The 24646-nt window shown below is 47.8% G+C and overlaps 1 protein-coding gene across 5 annotated transcripts in view; it reads left to right on the top strand.

Moving 5' to 3' along the window:
* Window positions 1–24646, top strand: part of LOC125945981 (uncharacterized) — a 526632-nt gene that overhangs the window by 66324 nt on the left and 435662 nt on the right. For all 5 annotated transcript variants that reach the window (XR_007467290.1, XM_049668437.1, XM_049668441.1 and 2 more), the window contains exon 4: window positions 12045–12197. Coding sequence is in view for 4 of the 5 variants with exons in the window: in XM_049668437.1 (XP_049524394.1) it covers window positions 12045–12197 (153 nt within the window). In the remaining variant the exon portion in view is untranslated. The remainder of the gene's footprint in view (window positions 1–12044; window positions 12198–24646) is intronic.

The following is a 24646-nucleotide window of genomic DNA, read 5'->3' on the forward strand; positions in this document are numbered from 1 at the left end:
GAACATTATTTTTGTCTTCTGCATATGCATCTTCAACCCAATTCTTGCACTTTCTCGATGAAGGTCCTCAATCATTTGTTGTAATTCCTCTCCATTGTTGCTCAATAGGACAATGTCATCTGCAAACCGAAGATTGCTGAGATATTCGCCATCGATCCTGACTCCTAATCCTTCCCACTCTAAGAGCTTGAATACTTCTTCTAAGCATGCAGTGAATAGCATTGGAGAAATTGTGTCTCCTTGCCTGACCCCTTTCTTGATAGGTATCTTTCTACTTTTCTTGTGCAGAACCAAGGTAGCTGTGGAATCATTGTAGATATTTGCCAAGATATTCACGTATGCCTCCTCCACTCCTTGATTACGCAATGCCTCTATGACTGCTGATATCTCTACTGAATCGAATGCCTTTTCATAATCTATGAAAGCCATATAGAGAGGTTGATTGTACTCCGCAGATTTCTCGATTACCTGATTGATGGCATGGATATGGTCCATCGTAGAATATCCCTTCCTGAAGCCAGCCTGTTCTCTTGGTTGACTGAAGTCAAGTATTGTCCTGATTCTATTGGAAATTATCTTGGTGAATATTTTATACAATACTGAAAGCAAGCTAATGAGTCTGTAATTCTTCAGTTCTTTAACGTCTCCCTTCTTATGGATAAGTATAATGTTGGCGTTCTTCCAGCTCTCTGGTACACTTGAAGTTGTGAGGCATTGCGTATAAAGGGCCGCAAGCTTTTCAAGCATGATATCTCCTCCATCTTTGATTAAATCTACTGTTATTCCATCTTCTCCAGGCGCTTTTCCCCTGGTCATGTCTTTCAAGGCCCTTCTAACTTCATCGCTAGTTATAGAAGGAGCTTCTGTATCCGGTTCATCACTATTTCGAATGGAAGAAGCTTGGCTGTTTTGGCTACTGTACAGGTCAGTATAGAATTCTTCTGCTGCTTTTACTATGTCATCGAAATTGCTGATGATATTACCATGCTTATCTTTCAGTGCATACATCTTGCCTTGTCCTATGCCTAGTTTTCTTCTTACTGATTTCATGCTGCGTCCATATTTTACGGCTTCCTCAATTTTTCCCACGTTATAATTTCGAATATCCCTTACTTTCTTCTTGTTGATCAGTTTTGACAGTTCAGCGAATTCTATCTGATCTATTGAGTTGGACACTTTCATGTTTTGTCGTTTCTTTATTAGGTCCTTTGTTTCTTGGGAGAGCTTCCCTACAGGTTGCTTTGGTGCCTTACCTCCCACTTCAATTGCTGCTTCTGAGATCAGCCTAGTTACGGTTTCATTCATTAGCTCTATGTTATCTTCATCTTCCTGTTCTAAAGCTGCATATTTGTTTGCGAGCACCAGCCTGAATTGGTCTGCTTTTACCCTTACTGCCTCTAGGTTGGCCTGTTTCCTCTTCACTAATTTCACTCTCTCTCTCTTCAAATTGAGAGAAATCCTAGACCTCACTAACCTATGGTCACTGCACTTCACCTTACCTAACACTTCTACATCCTGCACTATGCTTGGATCGGCAGAGAGTATGAAATCTATTTCATTCCTTGTTTCTCCATTAGGGCTTTTCCAGGTCCACTTCCTGTTGCTGCGCTTCCTGAAGAAGGTATTCATTATTCGGAGCCTATTCCTTTCCGCGAATTCTACTAACATCTCTCCTCTTGCATTCCTAGAATCGATGCCGTAGTTGCCAATGGCTTGCTCACCAACCTGCTTTTTCCCCACTTTTGCATTGAAGTCGCCCATGACTGAAGTATACTGAGTTTGCACTTTTCTCATTGCTAGTTCAACATCTTCATAAAACTGTTCTATTTCTTCATCATCGTGACTAGAGGTTGGGGCATAGGCTTGTACTACCTTCATTTTGTACCTCCTATTCAGCTTTATTACGACGACTGCTACCCTTTCATTAATGCTGTAGAATTCATCAATGTTGCCCGCTACGTTGTTATGCACTAGAAATCCTACCCCGGATTCTTTCTTATCTGGAAGACTTCTGTAGCAGAGGACGTGGCCGTTAGTCAGTACTGTGTAAGCCTCACCAGTTCTTCTAACCTCACTAAGGCCAATAATATCCCAGGAAATGCCTGATAATTCTTCAAATAGTCCTGCTAAGCTAGCCTCACTCGAGAGGGTGCGCGTGTTGAACGTTGCCAGGTTCAGTTTCCATTGGCGGCCTGCCTTGACCCAGAGATTCTTAGCACCCTCTGCCGCGTAGCAGGTCTGACCGCCGCCTTGGTCAGGTGCTCCGCAGCCACTGGGAACTGAGGGCCATGGGTTAATTGTCGGAGTCATGAGGGAGGTAGTGGCCGAATACTGCACCAGGGAGGCCAATTCCTGTTCTGGTGAGGGAGTGACTTTGATGAAGCTTAGTGGGCCTGCCTAGTTTGGTTGCACCTGAACTAGTATAGCCCCACTAGCTCTCGGCAATATGTATTTTTTTTTCTTTGCCGGTGTCAGGCACCACTCCATGCCTGAAAATGTAGTGGAATGGAGCAGAATTCGAACTTACGACCTTCAGATTTGAAGTCGGGTGTTCTACCTGGATGTCTCCCCAACGCGCTTGGTTGTCGCGGGCGGGACGCAGTAGTTGCTGATCCCTTTGTGTGCAGGTGCGGGGAGGCGATTCAGCCCGCCTTCCACGAAACGTTCTTCCGGAGCATCGGGACGCAGTAGTTGCTGATCCGTTTGTGTGCATGTGCGTAGGGGCGAATAGGCCCGCCTTCCACGAATAACGTCTTCAGGAGGCTCGGTTTGCCGCCTGCGGAGGCAAGCCCGGGAAACGTCGCCTAGGGGAGAGGGAGCTGCCCACCTTCCACGAATGACGTTCTTCGGGAGCCTCGGGTTACCGCCAGCGGAGGCAAGCCCGGGAGAGGGAGCTGCTGCCGCACCCCCCGACTGGACTTGCCTGTCACGTGACGGGAGCAAAATCCCGCCTTGTTGTTAGAGGGCCTATTTAAGCGGCCTCGCCATGTATGCTTTCTTTCATTCTCTTCTTTTTCCATCCTTCATCAACATGAAATGAACCGTGCAAGTTTCGCACTAAAAATCGTCTCGCCCTGCCTGGCCGCCATGGTCTACCGGACTGCCTGCAGCCTGCCGGCAACGCTACGCTACCTAGAGGTGACGCCGGTCGAGGTTGTAGTAGCAGGCGCCCCAACAACTGGCGGATCGCGGTAGGATGGAACCGGACATCAACGCGAGTCCCAACAGTGCTCCCGCCACCTGTTATGGGCGCGCGCCTGACCTATTTGACCAGCGGTCTATTCTTAGCCTTTCCCGCCGTTTTCCTTCACTTGTATTTTAAAAGCGGTCACACTTTAAATGGCACCGACACTTGTGAGGCAATACAAGCTACGCTTGAAATAAAGGCCACTCACACATCCTGACATTACACAACAAAAGAAAGCGGGATGACAAAGAGGATATCAGCAAGTCGGTGACATGGAAATTCCTTGGGCACACGTATGTGACAATACGAGGTGAAGCTTAGTGATAAATAATTATTTACATTACACAACACGTTACTAATAATAATTTGCAGATATTGGTCGGTTTAGGCACCCATGACACATAAACAATTACATCTACTGTGGAAAACGTTACTGGCACTTAAAAAAAGCTACTGATGTTGGAATAGTTCATTACCAAACATACGGCCTTTGTTAAGAAGCCAAATAGCACTCACATTGGAGAAAGGATTAAGGCTGTCGCAAGCGACGCGCCTTATTTCTTGCAAACAAAAAATTATTATGTAGCTTCGTGACTCTTTGTGCTGTAGTTGGGGGAAAAAATGCATTTTTTACAACAATTACTTCACAGGGTGAAAGCTTGCCTAGGTGGATTTAGTCTACGAACGAAGGTAAATAAAGGGACATAAATAATGACGAAGGATCATACATAAAATGATTTGTAACTATCGTAACAAAATTCGCTCCCCATGTTAATAAAGGTTTCGGTAAATTCATACCGAACTCGCACAATAGCTCCATGAGAAAGGTGATAGGTCGTCAATGCTATCTTATTATTTTACAGAATGGCCTTCTCATTAGCCAGTCTAGTAGAATAACTCCAGGTTAAGCTAAGCTTCGACGTAGTTTATTTGTGACCCCATTTCGATATATAAAGAAAGCTTTCTATTTCGCGCTTATATAGCATCTGCTTACTGCGACTATAAACCGGCCTCTTCCACACGCCTGGATTAAAGGAGTCTTGCGCTCTGATACACAAGAAATAATAAGAAAAAAATTGTACGCTTTCAAGTGCTTTTCTTTAAGACACCTCATTGACGTAGTATTATCCTGCTTAGCAATGTTTAGTTAAACAATAGTGCGATAAATACCTTGGTGGAAGCCCACCACCGACAACTTATCTTTTCGTTCACTTTCATGTTTATTCTCTTCATTATTTTCTACATGTTCAATTTCAACCACCCCTATACACCCCTAGACTTTCCGTGGCTTTATTGTCTGTTTTCTTTATACGGATGCGATTACTGAAAATGAGCCCCTCTGTTTCTCGTCTCCTCGTTCATTCATAGCGAGGGTCTCGAATCTGGTTGCCTTGATGTCATTAGGTAGCATACCAGGGTATATAAGCCACGTGCCTGCTGTCCTAAGTTCACATGTTACGTGATGCTATCGGGAAAAAAATGGCAGACGGTTTGGATGCGTCTACTAGGAATATCACGCATGAGTACATTTTCTACGACGAAATTAGCTACGTCTTGCGCCACGTTAGGCATTTCAAGGCCGCTGAGTGAACAGTTGCTAATTAAATGCTTTAAATCACAATAGCGTTGTTAAATTGCTTCTCACACATAGGCACGAGGGCGTCGCTGCGCACAATTGACGCCTAAGGGAGGAGTAGCTAAGCGGCCTGGCACGCGTGCGCGTTTTAAATAGGAGCGCAATACATTTACGTGACGTCACGCAAGGGCGCATGATGTCATGGAAACGTTTTGACTTCATGACGTGGGTCTGTACGAAGAGGCTTCATGCAGACAGAGGTAAAATCCAAGTTGGTAGGCTAGTAGTGCTTTTACAGTAAAATGGTGTTCGACAGTCATCCACCATGGTTTTGAGTGGCGCTGTCTAGCGAGATCTAGCGCTTTTAAAAACCCAAAGTAGTGCTTGAATTGATGACCGTCGATGTAGCACAATCGTAAAGCATCGCATGCATAATGCGAAGACTGGTTTCGGTCCCCACCGGTGAAAACTTCTCAATTCGTCGTCTTTCATTTTCCTTTTCTTCATTGGCTTGTACCGTCGCGAGCAAAAGTTTGTGGACCAAAGGTGCCACGATCTTACTTTTTTCTTCGCAGCCTCGCCATTCCAGCTGAAATGACGAGCGCACGCCCACGTGCACATGTTTGACCAATACAACATATTAAGCCAATTCGAGGCCGCGGAGCTGCGCTTGAATATATTTAAATTTTTTCCTGATGCCGTGGTCTCGAAACTTTTGCTCGTGACTAAACATTTAGAAATTGAACCACAGTTTTTTTACCTATGCTTTCCTGCGCGCCATTGCTGATTGGCTTTATACGGTAGTGATCAACATTTATGTTACTCGTGGAACAAATGTGTGAGTAATTTCTTCTGTAGATATTTACTCATGAGCTTGTGTCATAATTGCGAAACTGAAGCCCAGCAGTAATCAAGATATGCACTAGCTAAGATCATGTGTTTAACATGAGGTAATAGAGATTCCCATCCTTCAAATGGGTGAAATTTGGAAACGTGCTACACTATCGCCCAGAGACTGGAGAAGCGTATAGCTAATTCGAAGGCTTGAAGCTTTGTTTAAAAAAAAACATTAATCCACTTTAATTTGGTAATTAAAGCGGAAGAGAGCTGAAGTGGCACATATTCCTAACGTATGCGTCATGTCACCAAAACATCGCTTGCTACGGCATTAACGCTGTTTCGTTTCTTCGTTGCACCCACGATTTTCAAAATACCTCATTTCAACCAGTTTTGCCGAACGTATCGATGTCGTCCAAATGATTTTATTATTTGCATTCGCAAGCGCTTTACCTTCATGCTTAAAATGCATGTATTTGGACTGGAACATGTATACGTGCAAAGAAAATATGTTAACAAATTACTGGTAACTACACTGGCTTTAATTTATTAAGCTCCCCCGACTCTTAAAATCAGTAGAAAATAAATTTCTTCGGCCCTCCACAAAAGCATTCAAGGAAAAATGAAGTCCCACAGCTACGAGAAACTCCATGGAAAACAATAATCATATGGACTTGAGACGCCGTGTATGCTGAACCAAAGTGAGCCTTCCAAATACAGCCGTATACCCAAAAGAAGTGCGAGTACTGAAAGATGGTAAAAACTTATTAGTATATCATGCTTGAAAAGCTTGCGGCCCTTTATACGCAATGCCTCACAACTTCATGTGTACCAGAGAGCTGGAAGAACGCCAACATTATACTAATCCATAAGAAGGGAGACGTTAAAGAACTGAACAATTATAGACCCATTAGCTTGCTTTCAGTATTGTATAAAATATTCACCAAGATAATTTCCAATAGCATCAGGGCAACACTTGATTTCAGCCAACCAAGAGAACAGGCTGGCTTCAGGAAGGTATATTCTATGATGGATCATATTCATGTCATAAATCAGGTAATCGAGAAATATGCGGAGTACAATCAACCTCTCTACATGGCTTTCATAGATTATGAAAAGGCGTTTGATTCAGTAGAGATACAAGCAGTCATAGAGGCATTGCGTAATCAAGGAGTACAGGAAACATACGTGAATATCTTAGCAAACATCTACAAGGATTCCACAGCTACCTTGGTTCTCCACAATAAAAGTAGAACGTTACCTATCAAGAAAGGGGTCAGGCAAGGAGACACAATCTCTCCAATGCTATTTACTGCATGCTTAGAAGTATTCAAGCTCTTAGACTGGGAAGGCTTAGGAGTGAGGATCAACGGCGAATATCTCAGCAACCTTTGGTTTGCAGATGACATTGTCGTATTCAGCAAAAATTTAGACGAATTGCAACAAATCAATGAGGACCTTAATCGAGAAAGTGTAAGAATTGGGTTGAAGATGAATATGCAGAAGACAAAGATAATGTTCAATAGCCTGGCAAGGGAACAAGATTTCGGGATCGCCAGTCAGCCTCTAGAGTCTGTAAAGGAGTACGTTTACTAGGTCAAATATTCACAGGGGTCCCTGATGTTGAGAAAGAAATTTACAGAAGAATAAAATTGGGTTGGAGTGCATACGGCAGGCATTACAATCATTGCATTCTACGGGTGCTAACATATGGGGCAGAAACTTGGAGGTTAACAAAGAAGCTCGAGAACAAGTTAAGGACCGCACAAAGAGCGATGGAACGAAAAATCTTAGGACTAACGTTAAGTGACAGGAAGAGAGCGGTGTGGATCAGAGAACAAACGGGGATAGCCGATATTCTAGTTGACATTAAGCGGAAGAAACGGAGCTGGGGTGCTATGCAGGATGCCCCGAGTTTGGCGAAACTCGGGATCTTCACGAGCTCTGGCGACGCCCCAAGATGAAAGAACTAATGGTAACAATACAAAGTTTGTCCGTCGGCACACCTCCAGTTTCATTGGTTTATCTAGATTCACTCTGGGTGGCCAGATCCCTTGGGCGTTTCTATATGGGCGGTCGACAAACTGGGGCTCACGTGATCATGCGGTCAGTGCATGGTAGTGCATTCTTTCACTTGTTTGTCGTTCCACCGAGTGCATTAGAGGCACAAGCAAGTTATCAAATAAATGCATTTAGTACAATGATATTAGTCACATTACCGTAGGGTATAGGTGTTTTAAAGTTTACAAATTGTACACTGAATGTGTATTAGACTAATTTGTAGTTTAATCGTTTCGCGTTATACCACGAGGGCACGCTCGCCCTCCTCTTTCTTCCTCTGGATTGGATTGGCGCGGCTCGCTACGTGCTTGCGCTACCATTACCGAGTACAGATTGGTGTGCGCTTGGTTTTCGCACTGGGCTTTGAACAGATCGCTCGTTGCTCTTTTTCTTTCCTCTAGATTTAATAGGCGCGGTTCCCTACGTGCTTGCGCTCCCATTTCCGAGCACAGATTGGTGTGCGCCTGATTTTTACACTGGGCTTTGAACAGATCGCTCGTTGCTCGTGCTAAAGTAAGGCTTCGAGACGAAGGGAGCGTCGGCTAGCGCAGAATTGGTTTGCCGCGCGCTTACCGTGTAAGCACCCAGGAATGTCGGAAAACACTCATGCAAGGATAAAAAAAACTACGCTTTATTTTCTTTTACATTGTGACGCACCTTCATACTGGCTAGCGCCGAGCGGTGGCTTCTAACAACCGCAGGAATGAGTCTTTATACTGGGTAGCCCCAGCGATCCGTGGCTTCTAACAAACGCAAGAAAGGGTCTTTGCAGCGCATGTGGCCGTTGAGTGCCACCACATTCATCCCAGGCGGGACTCCAGCATCAGTGAAGTTACTCTGTACCCAATGCTGACGAGGTGGCGCTTCACGTTTTGACAATAACTTTCTATTTTTCGCGTGTGAACGCCCGTGTTGGTTTCCACAAAGTGCACGCTGTGGTTAACGGTCTCCCAATGCAGATTAAGGCATAGCCCGTTAGCATCCACTGAATTTGGGACACAGTTGTATGCGGCCAATTCGTCACTATGAATAATGGTCCCCGGTTGAACATTGGCTGCAATAATGGTGCTTAGCGTCGCCGCCTTTCGTCGGTCGACCTTGAAAAGTAGCAGCACCCCTCAGGTCGCGCAGACCATGCCGAAGACCCATGGGCCACCATCTTTAACACCACCGTAGTTTTGGCGGCTCGGCGGAACGTTGTCGCCCGTCATTAGGCGGCCTCGATTGCACTTTTGCTCGCCGCGAAGAAGGCACTCGTCATTTTGCGCTGTCTTCCCGGGGCCACCGACAGGAGCTCGCGCCAGCAGCTCGTCCCTCGCGACCTTACTGGGGTAGCTCCTCCAGTCGGCGATGGCGTGCTCCGATAGAGGAAACAAGTCTACGGTCTCTTTCAACATCCATATGTCTACGCTTTTGCTCACGCAGTACGTGAGTCAAATCATTTGGCGCCTGGACAGGTGGTCGTTCGGACGGCCGAGGCGGTCCGTGTTGGCGCAGTAACTTCCTTCGCCTCTCTGCCCGTGCCGTGCAGCGGTACCGTGTACCTGCCAAAACTGTTTCGGCACCAAAACTGATTTCGGCACTGAAAGGCAGCCCGGCGTCCATTCTGAGTCTTCCAATATAATGTGACTACTTCGCCTGCGCAGGTTGGTTGGTCCGGGTTGAACCCCAGGTGCTCGCAGGTGCTCCAGTACTCCGATGACGACGCCGGACCTGGCCTGGGGCTGGGGTGCGGTGGACGAGCTTGCTTGAAACAGGAGAGAGCCGAAGCGATCGCACAAACTATTCCTCCGCAGCCTAGTCACACCAGTCTACGCTGGGAAAGCATAATTTGCCCGCCACCCTATCTCCGCAAACGACGGCCTTCGCCTAACTCGTCACACAGCCAGCGCACTCACGTTTTGGAAAGGCAAAAATGACGCTGAAACTCTATGTCGGACATGTAGGTGAACGGGTCCAGATGGTCATAGTGACGCTTGCTGCCGCTGGATGCGATTACACAGGCTGCTGCTGCCGCCACCAAGTTCCCGAGTTCAACTCGAGGGGGGTTTCGCGATGTACGAGTTTGGCCCGAGTTCGCGTGTCAATCAAAACCATACGTCACGCCCCGCGCGAGGCATGTAACTCTTGTGCGCGCGCCCGCCACGGTTGGGCCACGCCCAACTTATTTTCCGGCAACAGCGACGTGGTGCGGAACTGAGAGGCATCAACAATCTTGACCGCTGACAGAAAATGCGCACAGCACACTGTCATCGGTGATGCACTGTAACTGAGAACCACTATCAAAAACAAAGCGGCGACTTTCGCTGGCTCATGCATCTATCTTCTTAGGCTGTGATGGCCCCACAACATGGTTCATTGTCTGCATTGTAGCGACGTAGCGCGCCGCAAATAATTATCGGAACGACACTGTAGCTGCTTGCGAAGGTGTCGATGCGCCGTGGTGGATGACGATGCTGAGCAGTGCGTAGTGTTTTCCAACGTAAAGGTATCGCAGCTGTTGAGATGGCTGCTCTGTCATCGGTGGTGTATCGGATCTGCAGTGTCGCAAAAACGGTCAGCGCCGAGAAACGCTCCCTTTTTTTAAACCCAGTCCGATGGCATTTCTTCATCACAAGCACGGCACACTGAATAGTTGCAACCCCTTCCTGCGTTCGAAGTTTAATTTCCTAACTGCACACAGGAGCCATCACCCGCCAAAATGCGATTGCTGCGCTGTCGTTACTATATCTACCTGCGATCGCTGTTAGCTCAGCAGCAGCGACAATCGGCAAGCACATTGGAGAGAACAACTCTGCGTATACATGCGAACGGAGGCACCTTCACTGGGCAAGCGATGACAAGCGATGAATTGTGTCACTGGGCAGCGCGCTCTTCTTTGCAATGCATCGCGGAGGCTTCGCGCACGCAGATAAACTGGTGCACTTTCACTGTGCTGCGTCACTACGGGCCCTAGAATACCGCGCAGCCATTTTGCAGTGACAACCATTGCTTCCGTCGTTTCAGTTGGTAAAGCGGCGGCCTTGCTGCAGCGCTGCGTGGCCATTCCCCTAATAGTCAGGAAATGGAAAGATCACTGTCATGACTGACTTTATCAATGATTAGAGTGCCTCGATGCGCGCGGGCATCAAGGCACCCTATCAAGGATAGCACTGCAGTGCCCCTGGCGACTGCTCACCGTATGAACTCCCTCGTGCGTGCGACGCTCTAAAATGTATCCGCTTGTAAGCTTTCGCCTCATTGTCGCCACTCACGGCAAAAAAGTGCAAAATTTAATAATTCGCTTGACCTCTGTTTGTCATCAAACATTTATGGCATTCCAAACGAAAAACAGATACTTCAAGAAATAATGTGTTTCTTATGTCATTTGGTGTATTTTAACGTAATCGATTGAGGGAAAGTGTACGCGCAACAATGCACCGCATGTGCCCTGTTCGCATTCGACGGAGGATAGAAAGATAATGCTCGAAAGAGGAGGCACGCCCTTTACGCGCCCTAGAAAGGCGTGGCAAGTGGCTCAAGGCAAGTGTGCAGATAGACAGCGGTACAGTCACGGTATTGCTAAATGGTGATAATACGTTGATAACAATACGCGGCGCTGGCGCGTTTTGCTGCGCAGTCTTCTGTGCTTGAAGCACGGAATCACTGTGCCGCGCAGGGTGCGCTCATGTTGTCATACGCGGCTTTATCTCGACATTTATTTTTACCTGCTGTTCTTGCACGTTCCTTGCTATCTCCGTTCACTGACTGCCATTGAGCAAACTCGGGTGAAACTCGTACGAACGAGAAACTCGGCCCATCCTGCATAGCACCCCTGGGCAGGCCATGTGATGCGTAGGATGGATAACCGGTGGACCATTAGAGTTACAGAATGGATACCAAGAGAAGGGAAGCGTGGTGGAGGTCGGCAGAAAACCAGATGGAATGATGAAGTTAGGAAATTTGCAGGCACAAGTTGGAATACGCTAGCGCAAGACAGGGGTAATTGGAGATCGCAGGGAGAGGCCTTCGTCCTGGAGTGGACATAAAATATAGGCTGATGATGATGATGATGATATTTGAGGTGCTCCACAATGCTGGTAAAAGCAAGCGATAACAAACAAAATCTTATAATTATGTGCTGTGAGTAGTGAACAGATACAGCAAAAAAATAATAAAGACACGGTGCTCCTGATGAAAGCACTTGCTGTAAGGGTATGCGAAGAAGATGATCGCATTTCTATGTTGCAAAAGGTACCGAGTTATGTTGGCCACACCGAGCAGCACGCAAATAAGTATGGGATGTGTAATATCGAAATAAGTGGCATGATGTTCCTTTATCATAATTCGCCTGTAGCTATTTGCTCACGGTCTTTTTGAAGATATCAATTTTTTTTTGCACAGCTCCTGAACGGAAGCGACAGATTATTCCTAGTCGAAGGCGTAAATGGCGTGTTACGCGGAAACAATCACATTTGCTGGTCTTCTTCTCGAATTTTCGACAATACTGTACCAGGATTTCACCATAATATGACCTACTATACTACCCAGAACATGGTAAGCCTTCAAACACTCTCTAGAAACATCTTTAGTCGCAATAAAACCAGGTAAATGAAAAATCACGCATGCTTAGGGAACTGGGGAAATTAGGTCATTTGTATTTTTATGTGTTTGAGCGAATGTAGCAGAAAAATGGATCATGAAAAAAAATTATGGGGTTTTAAGTGCCAAAACCAGTTCTGATTATGAGGCACGCCGTAGTGGGGGACTCCGGAAATTTGGACCACCTGGGGTTCTTTAACGTGCACCTAAATCTAAGCACACGGGTGTTTTCGCATTTCGCCCCCATCGAAATGCGGCCGCACGTGGAAAAAATGGATCATGCAATTACCTAATAACAATGGAAAACTGTGCAAAAATGACGCGTGCTCAGCACGCCTGAATCAATTACTGTACTCAGAAGTTACACCAAAATTAAGCCATCTAAGTGACTGAGAAGCTGAAGTCGTGCAACCAATGGATTATTATATCAACAATGGCAATCACCAGTCACCCCAGTGTGCACTGCGCAGTAACTGTTGTGTCTGAGTTCCTGGAAGCAGGTAAATTCATCCTATACACGAGTCCACATTGTCCGTGACAAGGCGAAATTTCCTTTTCGCCGGCCATCAGATCAAGGAGACAAGAACCAGCCTTCCATAGATGCTTAAGAACATATGCTGCACCAAAGACAGACAAGAACAAGAGTACTGGGCACAGAAAAACGCTACCACTTGCCTAAGTTTTATTCCATTCAGAAGCGTCACTAGACATTTTCAACTAATGCAAATTGAAGCAACAAATATACCCATTAAAATATGAGCATAATGATTATGTCACTGCAACACGCAATGCATGAACATGTCCTCGCAACTAAAGAAAGTAGAAGTTTCGCTTTCTCGTGCGTTCGTTCTTGGGAAAATATCAGACAATTTCATCAGCTCACTGGCAGTGGAATTCTCGCGTCTGCCCAGATTCTTGGTCACCTAAACCCGTGGAGCGCACATGAAAACTGGACAATGCGCAGGCAAATGCACAATACTGTTGTTTCTTAACGAAACGGCATGTTACCTTCAGCGATCATGGCCACCCGAAGGAGTGGTGTAGTGACTCGTACGTTCTGATGCTTGGACCGAGGGCAAGGGATCAAATCACAGCCGCGGCGGCTACATTTCGATGTGGGCGAATTGCACCAAAACACGCAGTCGTAAAGAAACCGTAAAATTAATCCAGAGTACCCCGTTATGGCCTCCCTCATAATTATATCGTCCTTCTGACACGTAACCACACTGAAACGTTCCGTATTGGCGTATCCGTAAATATCCGTTGCAACTACGACGGAGAATTCACGGACCTAAATTCCTTTTCTTGCTGATAAACCACCATTCCTCTCTTAGCCCACAGCCTTTCTTAAAACTACTTGAGGCACGCCGTAAAACACATCGGCATGCTGAATCGTTAATGCCTTATCTCGCGAGAACTAACCCTTTCCAAGTATTCTTTCTCTCCAGGTACCATATCAGACTGGAACAACTTACCTGTAGCAAATCTATTCAGCCTTGATGCTTTTGAACAATCAAGATGTTAAATATGTTCTGTTCATTTTGTGCCTTTCCTTTATGTATCAGCAAAGGTGCCAATATATTATGTGCTCCTTTAATATTGTTCGAAGGAGGAGAAGAAAGAAGTGCCTAGGGCTCACCGGAGCTCTGGGCCTCTCGCTCTTATGAAATCTTTACTTACGTTATTGTCATTTTCGGGAAAGTGATTTCATCAAGGATGAGCAAGAAGACGCTCACACGACCACCTGAACCAGGTCAGTCGTTTGCTCCACCGCTCATTTTTGGACGACGTGCCTTTGGAAGCTCGGAACAGCTGGATTCCTAGGAGAGCTCAACGCCGGCAGTCGTGGACTATGACAGCGATTACACCGTAGCCATGGGCCGCCGTATGAAGAAGATTTCCCAGATGTCGAGTCAGCCGACTTCATGGAATCAGAGTGACCAGGAATCCACTATTTCTTACGTGCAGCTCTCGACGTCGCAGAGCATGAACTCCTTCAGCAGGCAATTCCTAACAGAATACTCGTATTTCGAAAGTGTGGCCCCTGGGCAAATCAGGATCAGCGTTTGAAAGTACAGCCTAGCGGTAGAGGCTAAAGTTTTAGCAATACTGGAGAAGTTAAAGACTATTCCGACGTTAAGCGCCATCCCCGTTCACGCCTTTATTACTCACGGGAAGGACACAACGACAGGTGCGATTTCCGACGTGGACGTCGAAACCAAGTATGTGGACCTCAAGAGTCTTTTGAGGTCATTGGTGCGCGTTCTTGAGATTCACCGCTTGTGGAACTCCCGGGGCATCGAGTTAATATTTGCTTCGACATTACCTTGCTTTGACAATATTGCTTTGACAATATCTGTCAAAGTGGGTTACGTTGTAGACCATGTACAACCATTCGTTCCGAGGCCTCTTCAATGCCGAAAGTCTCTAAAGATAGGCCGCGGAAGCGCTGTTTGTAGAAGTGAAGTGACCTGTCCGCGTTTCGGCGGACTACATAGTACCGCCGACTGTCATACGTCTTCATTTAAATGTCCCAACTCTCCTGGTTCTTATGAAGCGACGTCGAAGGGATGCCCGAAGATACAACAAGAAGTTCGTATTCTTCGAAAAATGGCAAGAGACAAAACTTCCCGTAGAGAGGCTGCTCAATCTGTTCGCCAAAGTGAACAGCGCTCGCGCAAGAAGCGCCACCAAGCCACTTCAGCAGGATTGCGTAGCGGGGCGCAGGCGCCACGACCACCTCTGCTTGTGCCTCCATCGAGGACGGTAACCACACCTACAGCTAATTCAAGGTTGGTGAGGGCACACGGCGAATATTCGTCTCCACCGGCTGATGCAGACACGGAATGGCCTTTGCTGCCATCTAGACCCACGGCCATGACAGCGGGTTGTAGTGGTCCTCTTCACCAAGAAGGCAAGAATGATAGGGCCAATAAAACGGGTGACACAACAGGCAACCATTGAGATGGAGATAATTAGAAGGAAAACGTTCAGAAAATGCTGAAGCACCTGGGAGGGTCAATGCGCGCGATTCTCTGCGGTGTCGAGAATCCGGCCGCTAAAAGCCTCCTGCAGGTGCTCGCCGCACTGAATCCGCTTGTCGGAGCTCTTTACATTTTGTAAAGCGTATGTTTGGCACATGTGCTTCTGATGTAGGAGAAGCCCACGCACCAATTTCGTCTTACCTCCTTTATCTGAATGTTGATTTGAACTAGCGACTACAGACAGGGTCTGGAACCCGGTGGTGGCTTCATAAATGACATATCTGAGTGTTTTTCAACAGAATGTTGAACTTGCTTTCAGCGTTGTGCATCCCTCTTTCTTTGTCATCTTCACACCTGATCAGAGCTTAATGTTCCCGTTCTCCCTCACACTGTGCAGTGTAGTAAGCTTGAGCGCGATAGCTCAGGTCGACCTCTCTGACTTCTTTCAAATAAATTATCTAGTTAGTTAATATTGTTCCGTATACACAGTGTTGCTTGTTTTTTAAGTTTTATTTGCCTATTTCCCGCTTTGTTTTACATCTAGTTGTGGAATGGTAATATTGTTCTTTCTTATTGCACATTAACTTTTGTATTTATCTATCTTTTCATTGTTATGCTACCTGCGCCTTCCCCCCCCCCATGTTTGGGCCTTTACTGGGGCCTGTAGTAGGTTATAATAAAATAAAGAAATAACTAAGTTATGCAATTATTGATTATTTAGTTACTTACTAATTTGAAGTAGCTTACAGGCCCGTAGCGCATTGTGTAAGGGAGGCGAAAAAATACAAACAGTGCATACACAACCAGATGAAAACGAAAAAGTACAATACATGGAAACCAAAATTTTAGCACATAGTCGCGGTAAAGAAGAGGAGACTAAGCAATGCGGACATAACAGGAATAATTATGTTATGCAATTTAAAGCACACGATAAAATAAAAAGCGCATGACCCATGGGTAAGTGCGCAATTCATCAAAGCCTGTTACAGCAGATGTTAGGCAAACAAAATGTAAGAAAAAAGGAAATGCGTAAAAGGAAATCAGGGGAAGAAAGAACTTCAATATAACTGAGACATGCTAACAGTGTTGCCAGGTTTGGCTATTTATGGCCAAATTGGGCTACCGAAAAAAACATTTGGCGTCGACATCGACAAGTTGGCTATGTGGCTATATTTGGGCTACTGAAAATCTGCGACTTGGCTTTGTTTGAGCTATAAGTGGCGCCCTAATCAAAGCTCCAGAGGGGCTCTGATCGAGTAGAAACCTATCTCGAAGGCTATGTTTTAGCTGACTGAGCCGGCAGCGCGCCTGTGCGTGCGCGAAATGCCATCCGCCCTCTCTCCCTCTCCATTCTCTGCGCCGTTGTCTGAACCAGTGGCTTTGATCTTTGATGTACTTCGCTATGCTCAGAGAGCAAAAACAAATTACACCATCTTCCCGTAGGGGAACCCTGAGTAGTATGCGAAGCAGCCATGGGGTCGGCTCAAGTTCCCATTACGCGAGCCCTCGTTGCATCAGTAGCAGCTTCTCGGCGGCGTTGACGTTTCCTTTCGGCTTCGCAAGCCCGAAGTTCGGGATCGGCCTGTCGCCGCTGCCGTTTTGTGGCAGCGGCTCGAGCCCTCTTCTCAACACCGCATATCCACGAAGTGAATGATGAGTGGGCGAAGCACCGGGGGATCATTCGGGCAAAACGCCGCAAGCGTTCTCCGGAAGCCGGAGCTTGGCGTAGATGTGCAGTAGGGGTGTGGACGCCGCACGGCGGAGGGAGGGAGGGACTGACATAGCCCTGACCATAAGCTGCTTCGCATCTAAAAATAAGGTCGGGCGATCGTGGCGCCGACATGAAAGAAGCACGGGTAGATGACCCGCTCCAGCGTGTTCACGGCCATGGCTTCTTGGTGAACTATCACGCCGAGCACAGCTTTTGACCTGCTTCACGTTTCTCAAGCTAAGCTTTACTGCCATTTTCCTTTTCGTGCGAGATGAGTTTTTGTTTTTGCTTACATCAGAGGTTCATTTCCGTACCTTAGACTTAAGACCGAATCCTTTTCGGAGAGAAGAATCGAACCATGGGCAAGTGGGCCAAGTATGCGAGAAAGTATAAAAAATAATGGGAGCAAGACCCCGAGCCCAAAGTGGGTCCTGGTGTGTTTACTTATAGATGGCTTGCCCGTAACGTGACAGATGCAGGTACTTATTGTGCTAATATCGGAACAAGTTTGCCGCGATGCCATTAGTGTGCTACGTCACATGAACATCACCCAGTGTGTTAGCTTAGTAGGTGAGGTGTTGCGCTGCTGGCTCGAAGAAGGGGGTTGGATCCTCGGCCACGGCGGCCGCATTTCGATCGAGGCTAAATGTTGAAGCACCCGTGTATACTTAGGTTTATGTGCATGTTAAAGGACCCCAAGTAGTCAAAATTAATCCGGAGTCGCCAACTGCTTCATGTCTCCCAATCATATCGTGGTTTTGGCACGTAAAACCCCAGTAATTATTATTAATAGTATATCAACATGGTTTGCTTTTTGACCGTAACCGGTTTTCACACGATTACCACGGTCATCAATTTGTCGTGTACCTTTGCTCTTTATTAGCCGTCGCAGCTTTTGCCATATCGAGTGAGTTACGTTCGGGACGTGCTCGTCGCCGCAAACGACTGCGTGCTTCTTGCATTTGTGTGCCGTTTTGCGCAGCAACCGTTTAAAGTTTAGCTTACACCGATTGAGACAGCGACTGGCATCTTTTGTCTCTCACTTCTTTTAACGCATGTTGTTCGCATGCTGAAGACCTAAGATGGCGATCAGGTTGATGTAAGTGCAAGCTATATAGAGTGTCCCAGGTAACCCGGGTCAATCTAATTAACGAGAAAACAAGATAGGACGATAAGACAAATAATGCGAGATATCATGGCGCGATACACTGGTTTCGGCTCATAAAAAAAGAAGCCGTGGGCGCGTCACCGTCACAGACCGCTGGAAAGCTGAAGTTTTTCTACACGAACTGAGGGCACCTCCCAACACAAGCAGGAAGACGCCTGCTCGTTTTTTTCTTCTCTTAATAAATGTTTTTCCTCCTCCTCCTCCTTTTCTACACGGTAGGCGGATGTCACGTGAGAGCGCAATGATGCTTACAATATTTTGCGTCCAGGCGAGCTAAAAAGCAGAGTTCGTAGTTAGTATTACTGTATACAACTAAAAATATTACCTTACTACTATCTGTCATATAATAAGATCCCTATGATTTCGCCTTCTGCAGCGATTCGCCGCAAGCGTGATGTACACCGTCACGGTGGCAATCACATTTGGTTACAACGGGTTGTGCAAAAAAGCATTTCGTTGTTGAATGTGAAAATTTATATAGCAATAAAGCTGCAAATAAAATGGCTATATTTGGCTACAAAATATTTTGCTCTAATTTTGTGTTTGGCTACATTTGGGCTACAATTTCTTTAACTTTGGGCTACGCCGCCTCGTCCGACCTGGCAACACTGTATGCTAAACAACGGTATCAGTGAAATGTGTAATAAGTTGGTGGTGGAACGTATCAGGATTTGACGGAGATGCGATGCTCTCTGGTAGGTTATTCCATAATCTGGTGGCTCGTGGAAGCGCTGATGAATTAAAAGCTAAAGTGTAACCATGGAACCGTGAAAAACTCAAATGATTGCTTAATGTTTTGGACGTGCGGCATGTGACATCGAGGTGAAAGGAGCATGATCTTGTGGCGACGAGCGACCACGTTGACCGGTAATGTTTCAGGGTTCTCGTGGAAACGAGCATCCGGGGGAAGAAATGACTTCGCAGGCGGAATAGGATGACGCTGGATCTTAGAGCGTTGACACAATATTATTTTAATTATGGGGTTTTACGTGCCAAAACCAGTTCTGATTATGAGGCACGCCGTAGTGGGGGACTGCGGAAATTTGGACGACTTGGGGTTCTTTAACGTGCACCTAAATCTAAGTACACGGGTGTTTTCGCATTTCGCCCCCACCGAATTCCGGGATTCCATCCCGCGAACTCGTGCTCAGCAGCCCAACACCATAGCCACTGAGCAACCACGGCGGGTTTAGAGCGTTGACACGACAAACAGCAGCGAACCCAATCGCGAACTTGCGCGTTTAGCCGAGGCCAAATGAAACGACTAGAAAGAAACTTCTGTGTCGCGCGTATGCCAGGATGCGACGGGTTGTGCACAGTTTCGAATAGACGTCTACGAAGGGATGCCAGAATGTATGGTCTAGGTGTGTTGCTAGAAGTGTCGCAAACGATGGACGTACCCTCTGGTTTCACAACGACGTCCTCCAACTTCAGGGACGTTGACGAATTCCGGAGTGTACGAGGTTCGGTGTCGTCACTCTGTTTACCGGCGAGTAAGTCGACATCGATGATGAAAGGCTCCGACGTCCACGTGGAAACGGCATTGACGCGACTCAGAACGTCGGCTTGTGGTTTGTGGTTTGTGGCTTGGGCTTGTGGTTTGTCAAGACAGTAAATGCACGGCCTTCTAGGAAATGGCGAAAATCTCTGATAGCCAGGTAAACTGCGAGTAATTCACGGCCGGACACGCGGTAGCGGGATTACGAAGGCTTCAGTTTCTTGGAGAAAAAGGCGAGCGGATGCCACGCTTTGTCGATGAATTGCTGCAGAACGGCACCCACGGCGGTGTTTGAAGCGTCGGTCATGATGGCAGTAGGCGCCTCTGGCTTTGGGTGTCTAAGCAGCTTGGCGTCGGCGAGGGCAGACTTGGCTCTTGTGAAAGCGTCGGTGGCCTGTTCAGTACACTGAAGCACTTGTTTGCGTTTTGTTCACCAGAAGAGCGCCTAACGGAGCCATAACTCGTGCGTAATCAGGGATGAATCGGCGGTAGAAATTGACAAATCTGAGAAATTGGCGAAGCTTGGTGAGTGTGGCAACGAGCGACGTAGTAGACCGGTAAAGTTTCAGGGCTCTCGTGGGAGAGGACAGACAGAGACCCGATCTCTTAGCGTAGCATTTTAGGGGCGAAGCTCCTTATAGCGGCCCCCGTTCGTCCCCGTCGTCGTAGTAGTAGTGTGTAACCAGTCTGAGAAAAATGAGAAAAAAAATTCCGAAGTTGTGTCCGTAGCGCGGAATCGAACCAGGGACCCCTCGCTTCCGAGCGCGCGGCGTTAGCCCACTACGCCACGAAGCACACATAGACACAAGCACCACGATGGCAATAAATACCCAACATTAACGAAAGGCCGCGTTTCTAGCGCGTTTCTAACGCGTTTGTGCTAGCGCGTTACGGCCCGTGTAAGAAGCTGGTGTAAGACGCTGTGGCCTCTCCGCCTTACCTTCAACGCGTTTCGAACGCGCTGCCCAAAGCGGTGGCAAGTCAAGTTCAAGTCGAGGAGCGTTTATGAATACGGTGGGTATACTCTCTCAGCAGTCATGTGATGGCGTCGGCAAACGCGGTGCACGTTCCGGCATGTGTAAATGGCTGCGTAAGACGCTGTGGCCGCTCCCCCTTACAAGAGAGTACTGCACGTTTCCAACGCGTTTGTGCTAGCGTCCCCTTAAGCGGGAGATCCGATGATTCCCTCCGGAGCTTCGCCCACTCATCATCATTCACCCCGTGGATATGCTGTGATTTTTTTAATCTCTTTTAGAACGCTAGCCCGTGCCAGTGCGTCCCAGCTTCTCGTGCCTGGTGTAGACGCGAGCGTCTACGTAATTCTCATGCGACGCCGATGCTGCTGCCGCTACAATCTATTGGAAGATACACACTGGTAACATAATGTTAGTAGAGCGATGTCACGGCGTGTGCCTAAATACTGGAGAGAAAGACCAGTTTTAATCTGAGTGACGCCTGAATGGTAGTTAAAGTTTCTTGAGATGAATCGTGCTCCCCTATTTTGGATGGATTCTAATGTGGTGACCATGTTGTTATGATAGGGAGACCAAATGGAGGAAGCAAACTCAAGTTGTGGGCGAACAAAAGTAAGGTGGGCTAGTTTGCGAATATTAGCCGGGGATTTCTGAGGTTACGCCGTAGGTACCCTTAAGACTTAAAGGTAACGGCGCATATGGATGTGATATGAAATGACCATGAAAGATCTGATGAAGTCTTATCACCGAGATATTTGTATACGACGACTTTACATTTCAATACGTTAAGGGTCATTAACCATGTTTTCCACCACTCTTGGATAAGATGGAGATTGGGTTGAAGTGCCAGGTGGACATTAGCTGATTTAATGGGGCGGTAGATGATACAATCATCCACGAAAATTCGCATACAGGAAGAAACGTTAGTAGGTAAATCATTTATATTGTTACGTAGGAAGACGCAGACGAAAAGCAATCTACAAGTATATTTACAAGGAAATGCGCCGCACTTGGCCAAGAGGCAACAGCCCGCACTAGCATCTAATCTTCGTCGTCGTCTTCCCACTGCTCGCCTCTTCGTCAAGGCAAATACTGTTCTGTAGCACTACCCCCGTCGGCAAAAGCGCCGTCCCGGAGCGATTAAAGGCCGGACTCGGAAGCAGTGTAGTAGGCCTTCAGCCTACTGACGTGCACGACATCACTAGATGCCAGAGTAGAAGGCGAGGTCGAACTGACATGTTCAATTTCGTACGTCGCAGGCGTCACCTGGTGCAGCAGGCGGTAGGGCCTTGCGTATCGCGAAAGGACTGTACTGACGCTGCTGAGTGGCTTGCGAGGCCGTCAGTCGAGTACGGGGAAGCGGGCATGCATGCTAGGCGAGGGCGATGGCATCGCGCGCATACTCGCTTGTTGAGATCGCAGCAGGAGGAAGTGCCGTATCAAGGGCCAAGGTCGGTTCGCGACCGTACAGTGGATAAAATGGAGAAAATCCGGTGGTGTTGTGCCAGGAAGAATTATACGCAAATGTGACGTAAGGAAGGGCAATGTCCCAGTCGAGGTGATCCTTGGAAACGTACTTGGACATATCGGTAAGGGTACGGTTTAACCGCTCCGTCAGGCCATTGGTTTGAGGATGGTATGAGGTAGTAAGCTTGTGTTGAGTGGAGCAGGAACGCACAATGTCGACGATAACTTTCGACAGAAAGTTGTGACCACGGTCAGTAAGCAACTGTCGCGGGGCGCCTTGAAGCAAGATAATGTCACGCAAGAGAAAGGCCGCGACGTCAGTGGCGCAACTGCTAGGGAGAGCCCGCGTGATAGCGTATGGGGTGGCGTAATCAGGTGCGACGGCTACCCATTTGTTCCCTGAAGATGACGTGGGAAAGGGGCCGAGGAGGTCTAATCCAACACGAAAGAACGGTTCCACAGGGACGGTGATCGGCTGGAGAGGACCGGCAGGTAGCACCTGAGGTGTTTTCCGACGCTGGCAGGGATCACAGGCAGCAACATAGCGTCGGACGGAGCGAGCGAGACCAGGGCAATAGAAGCGGCCCCGGACGCGGTCGTACGTGTGGGTTACCCCAAGATGTCTTACAGTGGGTGCGTCATGCATTTCAACGAGCACAGTCCGTCGTAGATGTTTTGGCACGACAAGAAGAAGATCAGATCCATCAGGGAGGAAGCTCCTTCGGTACAGAATGCCGCCTTGGAGGACATATCGGCGAACGGAGGCGTCGGTAGGTGTAGAGCGCAGACGCTCGATGAGTGCTCGCAGCGATAGATCCCGGTAATGCTCATCGGCGATGTTAGCGAAGGCAGACACAGAGAAAATACCGTTGGTGGTACTACTGTAGGCGTCGTCGGGCTCGTCTACCGGGTAGCGAGACGGGCAGTCAGCGTCCTTGTCTAGTCGGCCAGATTTGTAGGTAACAGTATACGAATATTCTTGGAGGCGTAAGGCCCAGCGACCAAGCCTTCCTGTAGGATCTTTAATTGAGCATACCCAGCAAAGCGCGTGATGGTCTGTGACAACGGAAAAGGGCCGGCCATATAAGTATGGGCGGAACTTAGCAACCGCCCAAACTAGGGCCAGACATTCACGCTCAGTGATGGAATTGTTGCGCTCAGAAGGTGAAAGGAGCCTGCTGGCGTAAGCGATAACACGGTCGTTTCCGCGCTGGCGTTCTGCCAGTACTGCGTCAATTCCGTGGCCGCTGGCATCAGTACGGACTTCAGTAGGCGCAGAAGGATTGAAATGGGCAAGAACGGGAGGCGTTGTGAGGAGATCGATTAGATGCGAGAAGGCAGAGGCCTCGTTATCGCCCTACTGGAAAGGGGTGTCTTTTTTCAAAAGCTCGGTTAGTGGTCGTGCTATGGCTGCGAAATTTTTCACGAAACGGCGGAAGTACGAACAAAGGCCGACGAAGCTGCGCAAATCTTTTACACATTTCGGAACAGGGATGTGCGTAACAGCATGGATCTTGCCTGGGTCTGGTTGCACTCCGTGCGCGGCAACGAGATGTCGAAGGACAGTAATCTGGCGACGGCCGAATTGGCACTTCGATGCGCTGAGTTGTCGACCGGCTCGACGAAAAACGTCCAGGACTGCTGAGAGGCGCTCGAGGTGCGTAGCGAACGTTGGGGAGAATACTATAACGCCGTCTATGTAGCACACGCACGTTAAGCATTTGAAACCATGAAGAAGGGAGTCCATCATGCCTTCAAAAGTGGCAGGAGCGTTACATAGACCGAACGGCATCACTTTGAATTGGTAAAGACCGTCGGATGTTACACAAGCAGTCTTATCGCGGTCTAGATCGTCCACGGCAATCTGCCAGTAGCCGGAGCCAAGGTCAATAGAGGAGAAATAGCGAGCACCGTGGAGGCAGTCAAGGGCGTCATCAATTCGAGGTAGGGGATACACGTCCTTTTTGGTGACCCTGTTCAGGCGCCGATAAACCACGCAAAAGCGCCATAAGCCATCCTTCTTCTTTACCAGTACAACAGGTGACGCCCACGGACTACACGACGGTTCAATAATGTTCTTGGCAAGCATTTTGCGAACTTTTGCGTGAATAACTTGACGCTCAGCCGGGGACACTCGATACGGGCGGCGATGAATAGGAGGGGCATCGCCGGTATTAATGCGATGTTTAACAGCCGTAGTTTGGGCCAAGGGACGATCGTTAAAGTCAAAAATATCGTGGTAGGAAAACAGAACGCGGTAGAGCTCACGAGCGTGCTCGGACGGCATGTCGGGCGCAATCATTGTCTGTAAGTCGGCGATGGTACAAGTTGCCGACAGCGATGGTAGAGGAGGATCGGCTGAATTGTCGTCTACTGCAATAGATGCAACTGAGTGATCCTCGAATGAGCAAAGCTGGGCCAGAGACATCCCGCGTGGCAGCACTTCTGTCGTCAAGCCAAAATTCCACTGGCAGGCAGACGCAATTCGCCGTAACAGATAAAACCGTATGAGGCACTGTGATCCCGTGTGTAAGGCGGACGTCTTGCATGGGAGCCGCGAGGTAGTGACCGTCGGTCACTGGTGGGGATGACACTAAGTGAA

This window comes from Dermacentor silvarum, chromosome 5, assembly GCF_013339745.2.
Source record: "Dermacentor silvarum isolate Dsil-2018 chromosome 5, BIME_Dsil_1.4, whole genome shotgun sequence".
NCBI lineage: Eukaryota > Metazoa > Arthropoda > Arachnida > Ixodida > Ixodidae > Dermacentor > Dermacentor silvarum.